Genomic DNA, 12,500 nt, shown 5'->3' with positions numbered 1-12,500 from the left:
ATGACAAAATTCTTTCGTCTGTAACATAATCGCACTTTGATAATCGGCGTGTGGCTTGTGTAGGAGTAAGAGAGATGGGTCGTGTGGCAGCAACAGACCATAGCATGCGTCATTGACTTCTGTAACTGTCTAGCTGATCCAAAAGGATTTGTTTTTATAATGATTGGATCTATTGTTCTTTTGTTTAACATTAGCATTTCTCTCTACGTTATAGTTAAGAAACTGGAACGCTTCTTCCTGCTTGCTATTTGTTTTAGAAACCTGGCATAGTTAGGGATTTTTTGTTAGTTCAATTCCCAAACCTATCCATTCTGGCACTACTATTTAACATCAGCATATTAGGTCAAGTGATTTGCTGAAAGCTCTACATTTGCCAGCATAAGGATCTTCCTTAAGACGAATCAATTACGTGACATGAAGCGTTCATCCCTCTGAACCACGAGAACTGAAGAGTGAACTTGCATAATACCAGAAAACGTCTGACCTTCAAACAAAGGAAAAGCGATGTTAAATGAATATCAGAAGAATTAGGATCTTTTGAGTTATTAGTTACAACGCTTTTCTATACCATAGTCTAATTCCAATGTCTAACTATCTGTGCCTTATTTTTACTCACTAAGAGTACTCACACATGTCATCATCAGAGATTACTACCTGACAACAATCTATGGTGTTCCTAGAGTCTGAGTGACAAGTCTCCCCAGATATCTAGAACTCTTCACCTTCTTCAATAACCTTCACAAATGAATTTGTTTTATCGCAACATCTATTTACCATTGATTTCTTGCCGGCAACAAAACTGGAATTTGGGTGGCAACAAGCCTCTCCAAAATCCCAATCCTCTTCGAATACATCAAGTGGAGATCTGGTTAGTGCTTTCTCTCCTCAGACTTTACATCCTCCTTGGCTCTTTATGACCAGTTGATGCTAATACTACAATTTTTATTATTATTATCATTATTATTATTACCTACTCACTAGGAGTTTCTATAATAGTGTCAAAACCTCACTGACCAATTAAATAATGTCAAAGCCTCATTGGCAAATTAAATAGTCTCAAAACCTCATTGGATGATGCAAAACCTCATGCAATGGTATCAAAACCTGATTATTTGATACCACGTGATCAAAATCGTCTGGTTGAGAAACGTCTTCTATTCTAACAACATTCAGTTGTATCGAGCATCATTTTCGAGGTGGGTGGAGTTTGTTTTTGATCAAAATTAGGCGTGTTACTGATAAAAATTCGTTTCGCTTCAAAAAAAAAAAAAAGTAGTGATGAAAGTAGCACTTAACGCAAAGAATGTTCCAGAATGTATCTTTTAATTATTATACAACAGATGTGAATTTCACTTACTTCTTTCTCATGTTTGGACTTGAGTTCCAGAAGTTCCGTGTTCAAAACTTCAATGTCGTCAAGGGCTTTTGTTACTTTTTCATTGGCCATTTCTCCACAGAGTAGAATGTTGCTCTGCCGCTTAATCACTTCCGTCTCGTGATGCAGCTGTTTGGAAAACAGGAATTTATTATTTTAAAAGATATTTGAAAAAATAATGAACAGAATAATAAATAAGGCGAATAACTTTAGTTGAAAGTTCGGAGGGGGGCGTAAGATGGCCTAAAACTGAAGTTGCTAAATCCAGAGACAATATTCTCGAGAGGAGGTGGGGAGGCGTGTGCGAGCCTTTTCTAGTCTCGCACAAAAACACACATTCATATTTCAAGCTATGTCATATACATACGCGCACACAAACATCCGCGCCCACGTCCACACACATACATATATTCACGTTCGCGTACATACACTCACATTCACGTGTATATACACACACGCTAACGTATACACATGTACTCACACACGCACACACAAACGCACACATGGACGACGTCACTTCCACTTTCTAAGGAAATATACACATGCACAAAAGACCACCGGAAACGAGTATAAAACAAAGAGACAAGCTGTTTCTAACCCTTTTTAGGACCAGCTCTCGACCAGAGAGGTTGGGCTAATCAGCCGCCTCCCAAAAGGGAGGCGCACGCTCACGCGCGTCAACACCCCTGTGACTACGTATGGGGCTTGAGCTAACAGACCGTATGTACACATTCACACTCTTTCTCTCTCTATCTACAACTGGTCCCTAAGAACACCACCACGTAGCTGACTGCTAACATGGCGTACAGCTTAACCCCTATCCTTTTCTTTGTCTACATGCTGGACTATCATTCTCATTTCCACTACAACACTCATTTCTCTTCCCACGCGCGAACAAACGATAGTGACCCGAACTTGAGATGAACACATATTTCCTATCCTTTCTACAACACCAGTCCCGCAATGAACATTGGTTACACACGCGCGGACATGAACACATGTTATAACTAAAACATTCTTTCAACAGTAAATAAACGACACGTTTATCTTATCCATCAATTGAGTCTTTGTTTCCTTCAATTCCATTCGTTTCATTATTTTTTGTGGCGAGCTAGGGTATTATACCCTGGTCTGTTACAGGCGTAATAAAGAACACGTCTCAATCAAATATTTCAAACCGATACCACCTCATTTACCCGTCCCTAAACGGCGATTTATGATTGTTTGTGGCAGATAGGGTAACTAAGAATTAACATTTACATTTCTCCTATATTTAAGACTAGCGGGGCTACCCGGCGTTGACCCGGATTATAAGCAATTAAATAGGAGAAATTAAATAAGAAGAAATTAAATAATCTTCAGATTAAAACTTCTATCTCTTCCAGTCTCTTGAGTGATCTGTACGACCACACTTAAAGTCAGCACACCACATTGTACGCATTGTTTCCAATGAAGCAGAATCCAAATAACACAGATCAAGTCATTTCTTTGCTTAAACAGTATTTTTCCTCATCAGAAATCAATGCTTTATCACTAAACGAAATTCAGATTTTTTTTTTTCAATGTTTTCGAAATTTTCAGTAGTAGCTTCACTTAAATACATGTCTATAATTTGTGAAATATTAAGGGCTAAAATTTTTACACATTATTTGAAGGTTAGTACTTTATCAAAATCACATGAATTTTTTTAGTGACAACACCCACTTGTGAGGCCTGGGACTAATTGAGATATATGTTAAAACTTGGCTAGTCAGAATCAAAGCTTGATTTGTCAGCCTATGTTAAACTTATAAAATCTTCTGTTGATTATTTGTAAAGTCAATTAAAATTTGTTTATAAATAGTAGCAAGAATATATTTATGTTTTTTTTTTTTTATAAATGTTGGAAAATAGAGCTAAAATCTCAAGTGGATGGTCCAAACGAATTTTCAAATATTTTGTTCTTCCTCTCTTGGAGAGAGAGATTATCACATGACTAAAAAAATAATACCAAAATGTTTACTCTAAGAGAGATGGGGGAAATATTGAAGAGCGCTAAAACAAAAAAGAGCAAAATTTTATCGAGCTTGACCAAGTCAGCAACTTGTGACTACTGATCACTGGCACTGCTGAAATATGCCAAAGCCAACCTTTTGGCTCAGCAGACATGGTAGCACCAGGCTTTCAGTCAACTCTAACAGAAGAGGGGGCAGGGTATATTATAGACATAGAGATATCATATTATTATAGTTGAGTGTTACCAGCAACGGAAGTTTGTTTTTGTTTATTTTAGCAATGCTTTATCATGTAAAAGGTCAAAAACTACACAAGGATAAGGATTATTGGGATAGATAGTCAATTAAATGAGAAAAACGTCATGAGTGTATTAAAAATGATAAACAGAATTTAAAAAAGAAAAGATTTCTCATAAAGATGGTTTATAACAAGTATTTGTTGACATTAGATTTCAAATATTTTAGTTTGTAGAGAAGTAGTCCTGCAATAACGTTTTGCACATGTGGAGGGTTCTTGTGAAGGAACTGTTCATGAAAATTCTGCTTGACATTTAAACACATAGGTGGAGAAAAGAAACTTTTTGCAATTGTGACAAGGAGACGAGTTCTTGCTGTGAATGCCTTACGCGGAGGAGCAGCCAGAACCACTAGATTGTGAAGTTGATTTTGTACTCTGTTAAGGCAAGAAGAAGTGCTCTAAGTGACACCTCCTCAGATGTGGTAATAACACCAGCTTAGAACGTATCTATTTTATGATGTTCGTCCATTGCTGGTGAAGATGACCGAAATTATACAACTGTTCTGTGGTTTCGAAGATAGCTTGTATGACCGATTCAATCTCAGAAGTATAATTCTGTATCAGAGCTGTTGACTGCTCTGTCTTTTCTAAGTTCATGTTTTTTACATGCAGATTCAGCAAGTGTAGCCCCTTTATGAGTTGCAGCATGCCAGGAACATCTGTCTTGAGCTATTTTTTTTTATTATGGGTTAGAATACAAACTGAACTGTTTAAGGGAGACCTTCAGATTGTCCTTGAACTGTTTCCGCTGTCCTCCTGCGGGCCTTTTTCCTTTGAATAGTTCACCGTAAAGAAGCTGCTTCATGACACTTATACAGGTAGAAGATTGCATCAGGAACCAGGTACTTTCTGGAGCAATAGAATGATCCAAATATTTTCCAGAAACATTAGTTTTATATCTAGAGTAGAAGTCAACCTTAGGAGCTTATATCACATATTCTGATGCAATATTTTCTTTACTGTGATTAGTATTGTTAAGGCGATTAATCAGGATCAGAATTGAAAAAAATCAGAACTTTTTTAGGGTATCGCAATCCGGATCAGTATCAGGAAAATTTGTGCCTATTTTCCGATACCCTAAAGAAATCATTTTTTTTTTATTTCTTTGTTTTTGTTTAAAATTTAATTTTTCAAAGCTCGTATTAATGATGAAATGATAAATTATTTTATTGATTTTAAACTATTAATAAAACAAAATAAAAGATTACATTTCAAACAAGGAAATATAGATTGGATTTTAATGCACTAAATGAATGATGATGGAAACTATCATGAAAAGACAACAAATGGCGTTCCTAGGACATATTTACCGTCAAAGAGGCATAGAATATCTGGTATTGACTGGCAGAATGCCAACATCGAAAAAGCAAGGTCGATCAAAGTGCACTTTGATGGACAACTTGATCGATTGGATTAGATTATCGTCAAAAGTTGAACTGCTTCAGGTTATGGATAGCCGCCTAGATGGGAGAGCCATGGTCGCCAATGCTGTTAAATGGCGGTGTCGCTGATGATGATGATGATGATGATGATGATGATGATGATGATGAAAACCCATAGATAACCCTGGTCGCCAATGCTGTTAAATGGCGGCGTCACTGATGATGATGATGATGATGATGATGATGATGATGATGATGATGATGATGAAAACCTATAGATAACCCTGGTTGCCAATGCTGTTAAATGGCGGCGTCACTGATGATGATGATGATGATGATGATGATGATGATGATGATGATGATGATGATGATGAAAACCTATAGATAACCCTGGTTGCCAATGCTGTTAAATGGCGGCGGCGCTGATGATGATGATGATGACGATGATGACAAAAATCTATAGATAACCCTCCTAAGTATATGTTTACGTTTGCGAAAATTAATACACGTATTACATGGGTTTTGCAATAATTCACTCCCTCTATAAGAAAAAACAACTCTATATGTAGAAATTTTTAAAAGAATCAGAATCAGAATTGGTAATTGTAGCGGAATCGTGAATTTAGAACAGAATTGCTAATTGTATCAGAATCGAGAAAAATTTTGGAATCGTCCCATCACTAGTAATCAGACTTACTGCTACGTAATCGAATGGTGAACCAATCGGAAGTCTTGATGTAAAAATGTATAATTTTGTTGAACTATTTCTTACAACATACATTCAAGTTGTTTTCTTGCCTAAGCAGTTGGGATTTGTAGATCATATGAGTAAGATACATGTCATTGGCCTTCCCAACTCGCCAACAGCATTCTTTCCACGAAAATCACTCTAGTCAAGACATGAAGCCACTTGATGTAAGGAGCTAAACAAACGAAAGATGACTATTGCAAAGACTGAAGATGCCTATCAGCCTTAATCTGTTAAATACCAAGGCTACAGATAAGAGGAAAACTTTAACAACATAACCCCTCCCCCCGACACACACTATTTTTTTTTTTATTTCTGTCCATAGAAGGAATAAGGTTTACCTTTGTCGCATATTTTTCCGCTTCATTTCGACAATGCTTTTCTTCATAATATTTTTTCCGTATGTCCTCGTATTCATTGTAGGATTTATCATAAACTGAAAGAAGGAAATATGATTAGGAGAAGAGCGGGAAAATAATATACATCCACTGAAACGCAAACATATACAATATATAGCAGGATGTAAAAGGAAAGTTTTACAACTTAGTAATACAAAAAGATATATATATATATATATATATATATATATATATATATATATATATATTGTGAGAAATTCCATAACCAACGTCATTTTGTTTGCCCGCCTAACATGATTTGCTAGACGGTCTTTGATTGGTTCAATTTGAATGCGCCAGTTTGGCACCAATTTTGTATTACATGTGCGTTATTTTTCAGTCTGACATGAACACGGAACAGTAAAGACTCAAACAGCGGTGCTCTGTTATAGAGTGCCAGGATTTTACCTTCATTGGACACCATGCAGTGGGTGGACGAAGGACATTTCTCTAAATAGAGAGACAACATAATTGCTGAACTTATTTTACCCAAAGAGGATATTTTACAGAATTCGGCTTGATATATTTGATTATGGGAAATTATTCCTATTTCTTCCAGAGACCACGAGGTCCAAAAATATGCCATATTGGGCGACAACATTCACGCCGTGTTCACCATGTACAAAATGGATCCTTCTAAAAGGAAACCTGAACTAACATTCCCACAGAGGAATCATAACTAAAGGCTCCATTGCGTATGGATAGCAAATTCAACCACTGTTTTTGCAAGGGACTTACCGTGAACCAAAGAACTTTCATTTACTGATACATCTTGAATAAAATTTGAATTTTAAAAAGGTATGGCTTTTGTTTGTGGAGTTTCATTTGCTATCTGCAGGGAGGAAATTGAGTGTGTAGGGAAGAAATTTCTTACAATATATATATATATAAGCATCACCTCTTACAATATATATATATAACCATCACCTCTTACAATATATATATAAACATCACCACTTATCTAGACCCAGGGGCCACTCGAGGATAAGGACTAAAAAGTGTACAGTGGTCAAAAGGATATATATATATATATATATATATATATATATATATATATATATATATATATAAGCATCACCACATATCAAGGCCCATGGGCCACTCGAGGATAAGGGATAAAGAGTGTACAGTGGTCAAAAGAACAGTATCATAGTAATCGTTAGAAAACGGCCATATTGTAGTCAGCTGGGAAGCAGTTAAACGGAATAGAGTTCCACAGGTGTGCACAGTTCTTAGACAGACGCTTTGTTCATGGAATCTACATTTAGGTTAAGGCACAGATAAAGAGTGGGCGAAATTATTGATATATCAAGTTCATGTCATTGTTAATCTAATTTATAAAACTCTCTATGTGTGTGTGTGTGTTTATTTTTTTATACTGCATCTCCTCCGAGACGCAAGGTCACAGAGCAGCACGAGGCGAGTCAAATAATTACATTTTTTTATGAACCGTGTTTTTCTGGGTTTTTTTTGTTTTGTTTTTTTGTGTTTTTTTTTTTTTGCCCGTAAAAAGTGGCTGCTAAGAGGTCAAATGCGTAATATATATATATATAATTATAAAACTCAAATAACGACTCATAGAAAGCTATCTATTCTTTTTCATTTTAATATACTTTCAAGGAAATGTTTCTGTTATGTCACAAAAAACTATTTTCTTTACGTCACAAGTGTCACGGTCATACATTAATTCCATAGCTAATATAACATACTGACCCAACGGGTCACGGGTAGTCTAGTATATATATAAAAGTCGGTTCATTTTTAATTATTTCTTACCCACATAACGATAGCTCAAGTAAAAACGACTGCGTTTGGCGAGCTATAATGTTTAGGTTTAGATTTTAGCTGATCGCACCTAAGTCATATTTATTTATTTCATTTTGAAATCACTACTTTATATTGGGCACAATATAATATATAATGATCAATAGAGAATTGACTATAATAATAAATACGAAATCTGTATAAATTAAAATACGCATAAATATTATATTTTATTTAATACAGAAACTGAGACATGTGCATGCGAGTATTATGGGTTTTTTTTCTAAACAGTTCACTTCTTGTAAGTAAAAAAAAAATACTCCAGCTGAGATCGAAACCAAAATCTTAAAGACAATGAGTTAAGTACGATAACCATTAAATCAGCTTGACACGTATTTACAAAGTGTTTTCAAACCTACTTATTCTTAACATAAAGAAGGCGTCATGTTTCATGACTACACACATATATTCATGAAACAGTTGACAAACAGATAAAAATCCGACGACTCTCAAGTACCAATTTTTCAATTTTGACAACTAAGCAGCCGTTCTTTTCCTTTTCCATATGTCTGAAGATCAAAAGTTCATTGAGTATATAGGTTGAGAGTTGTCCTCACACACATTCTCATTTTTTATAGATAGATAGATAGATAGATAGATAGATAGATAGAAACATTTTTATAGATATATACATAGACAGAAACGTTTTTTATAGATAGACAGATAGCTAGAAAGAAACATTTTTATAGATAGATAGATAGATAGATAGATAGATAGATAGATAGAAATATTTTTATAGATAGATCGATAGATAGATAGAAATATTTTTATAGATAGATCGATAGATAGATAGATAGAAATATTTTTATAGATAGATCGATAGATAGATAGATAGATAGAAATATTTTTTATAGATAGATAGATAGATAGATAGATAGATAGAAATATTTTTATAGATAGATAGATCGATAGATAGATAGAAATATTTATATAGATAGATCGATAGATAGATAGAAATATTTTTATAGATAGATCGATAGATAGATAGATAGAAATATTTTTCTAGATAGATCGATAGATAGATAGATAGATAGAAATATTTTTATAGATAGATCGATAGATAGATAGATAGATAGAAATATTTTTCTAGATAGATCGATAGATAGATAGAAATATTTTTATAGATAGATCGATAGATAGATAGAAATATTTTTATAGATAGATCGATAGATAGATAGATAGATAGAAATATTTTATAGATAGATCGATAGATAGATAGAAATATTTTTATAGATAGATCGATAGATAGATAGAAATATTTTTCTAGATAGATCGATAGATAGATAGATAGAAATATTTTTCTAGATAGATCGATAGATAGATAGATAGAAATATTTTTCTAGATAGATCGATAGATAGATAGATAGATAGATAGATAGAAATATTTTTATAGATAGATAGATCGATAGATAGATAGAAATATTTTTATAGATAGATCGATAGATAGATAGATAGAAATATTTTTATAGATAGATCGATAGATAGATAGAAATATTTTTATAGATAGATCGATAGATAGATAGAAATATTTTTATAGATAGATCGATAGATAGAAATATTGTTATAGATAGATCGATAGATAGATAGAAATATTTTTACAGATAGCTAGATAGATAGATAGATAGATAGATAGAATCGATATTCTTCTGTGAACTTACCAGTTCGAAACTCTTCTAAAGTTTCCCTGTATTGTTTTAAAGCTTCTTTCTGTTCTTTATTCTCTTCAACAGCACCATTATACTGAAAAGTTTGGAAAGAAAGATTTCAAAAATAACGTAAATCTACAAGAGTCATTCGATAAAAAAATAAAATAAATAAATAAAAAATAAAGATTTTTTTGCAATGAAACGACTCGCATTTCAGACAAAACAATTTCTCTTTATATATTTTTAACTTAGATTATTCGGACTACTGTTCTCATCTTTAGTGTTATTTTCGCAACGTTTCGGCCGGCGTAACCTACGCTCATCTACAGATTATCTTGCCGAATCTGGGAATCTTTTGTCAAACTGAAGAATCCGCATGGAAACCATTTTATTGAATCCACGCATGCTTTTGTTCGGCATCATGACTGCATAAAAGACCTAAGCAATTCGCAATTGCATTTTTGAGGATCGCCCACACTAAAGACGGAACCTTCAACCTCCGGAAAAGTGTCCACTTACAACTGAATTTTACCAAGTACTTTATCCGTTATGCCACGCACCCTTAATTTGACAAGGTACACTTGAAGAAAGTTGGAGGTTACATAATAATAAATGATTTTTCAAAAATATTAACAAATTTTGATAGCTTCATTTTTTTTTTTTTTTTAATCTTTAAGAAAAATTAAATCTAGATAGCATAGCAGAACAGAAGACTTTGATGGTATGGTCACATAGGCTGAGAGTTCCTGGGTTTATAGATGTGCAATAATTGAGATGGTAGGGTCATCTCACAGCGGAAAGTCAAAGAAAACATAGGAGGAAGTGACAGGGATGAAATTGAGAAAAAAGGGATAAAATCCTGGCCAGAGACAAGTTAGTTCGGAAGTCAATTTTTATACAATTGGATTCATCATATATGGTGGAACGTTTTACATACTGGCATGTGTTGGGCGGTTTTAAGAAACTGATTTCTAAGTCTTTATTTATTGATCTGCTCCTCAATTCAAATTTTATCGTTTCCTCTTTTGTCTTATTTGACCTTCACCTTTAACATCCATTTTACTGGTATGTGTTGAATGGCTTTAACTAAGCTGTGACACAATGAGTGAGAGCCCTTTTTGAGGGAGCCCCAGCTCCTCACATTTTGGGCCCTTGTGCGAAACTTGCTCTCATGGGGAAGCATGTACATGTCATGCAGGTGCTGTTTGATTTTCAACGTGTCAGAATATACCAACCAGGTTTGATTGACAGGTGTTTACAAAACTCGGTTGTGCCAAAATCATCCAAGATTCCAAGCTTCGAAACGTAAAACCCAAAGAAACTTGTCTGTTATGTATGCATTTCTCTCTCTCTCTCTCTCTCTCTCTCTCTCTCTCTCTCTCTCTCTCTCTCTCTCTCTCTCACACACACACACACACACACACAAAGAAAAGAAATTAAATTATAATTGTAAACAGCTGAGGCTTGGATTCCAATGACAATAAACGGGTCTCAACTGTCGGGTTAATTGTAAAAAGTAAATAAATTTATATTTTTATTTAAAAAGATGCTTTGTTCGCTATTTTGTGAAGCAGTCAATTTTCAGCAACAGATCTCCCTGCCTGCCATTTACGAAGATGGAAATGCTGCCTGTAAAGATGACCAGACCCACACCAGCTGACGCCTAGCCGATTATAGCTGACGTCATATCGACCTCTTTATGTAAGGGGGTGGGCTTACCATTTCATTAGTTTTATTGCTACAAAACAGACCAACCAAGAAATGCTCCCCGGGGAAACGATAGTTCTACAAGCTATTTCAGATCAGATCTTTATCCCTCTTTCTCTCAAGTCTATTTTTAGCACTTCCTCCCATGTTTTCCTTAGGCTTTCTTTGTGAACTGGACCTACTACCTTAACTGTTCTGCATCTACTGACTAAGGAATTTTGTAGACAGCTCTCTATACTGCCCAGAATTTAATCATCCTCTGAAGTTATCGGAACTAAACCTGTCTTTGAGACTCGCATTACATATCCATTGTATCATTCTCATATCATTTCTTCTCCATGCAACGCATGTCCTCAACCTTTATCGACCATGCGCATGTTTACAGTATTCATGGCACCACTTCTATTTGGGATGTTTACAATCTTCAATCTGATCAATTTTGTGAGCACCGATTAAAAAAAAAACATACCAAGTAAACCAGTACCAACATGACAAAATAAAGCTAGTTAAAAAAGTTGTAACAAGTTCGTTTATTCCAACACCAGAGGAAAAGCTATGATGTAACTGTATGAGATCTTGTGAATGGCGAGATGGGTGGCAGTTGGTTGAGAATGCAACATAAGCAAAGGTCACCTGCTCACGTAAAGAGAGCTATCTACTTTTCTATTCTTGCTGAGTGTGTATTTTATATACGATAATTTTACTAATCTTACGCCATCTACCCAATCAAGGCAGTTTGTCCTCTACTGCAATGGCACAGATATTACAAAATAAAAAAAATAAATAAATAAATAAAAGGAACCCAAAAAATCAATTCTAGACAGTACATCCAAAATTTCTTTCTGCAATAAACCTGAATTATTGATCTGCTACCTATATTCTGCACGGACAACGTCGCAATGCAGTAATGACATTATCATAGAATATCTATCCATGGACGTAAGATATACACGATACGATGACTGTTTCTTTATAGACTGCATAATCATGTTCACACACAGATTAGATTACCGAAGTTAAACGACAATAAACGAGGGAAGTACCAGATGGGTAACCATTTTAGAATAGAAGGTGATGTATGTGTGTGTGGGGAGGGGGGGAATGTCCCTGCAAAAAGAAAATTCAAAA

The 12,500-nt window shown here is 34.7% G+C and overlaps 1 protein-coding gene across 2 annotated transcripts in view; it reads right to left on the bottom strand.

The window, feature by feature from the left end:
• Window positions 1-12,500, bottom strand: part of LOC145245886 (shootin-1-like) — a 201,293-nt gene that overhangs the window by 37,764 nt on the left and 151,029 nt on the right. For both annotated transcript variants that reach the window (XM_080107611.1, XM_080107612.1), the window contains exons 7-9: window positions 9,678-9,759; window positions 6,139-6,233; window positions 1,358-1,504 (exon numbers count right to left, since the gene is read on the bottom strand). In XM_080107611.1, coding sequence (XP_079963737.1) covers window positions 1,358-1,504; window positions 6,139-6,233; window positions 9,678-9,759 — 324 coding nt within the window. The remainder of the gene's footprint in view (window positions 1-1,357; window positions 1,505-6,138; window positions 6,234-9,677; window positions 9,760-12,500) is intronic.

The sequence above is a fragment of the Euprymna scolopes genome, chromosome 23 (assembly GCF_053919585.1).
Source record: "Euprymna scolopes isolate OS-2025 chromosome 23, ASM5391958v1, whole genome shotgun sequence".
Taxonomy (NCBI): domain Eukaryota; kingdom Metazoa; phylum Mollusca; class Cephalopoda; order Sepiida; family Sepiolidae; genus Euprymna; species Euprymna scolopes.
Note: the sequence above shows the minus strand (reverse complement) of the source record. Positions and strands in the feature narration are given on the sequence as shown.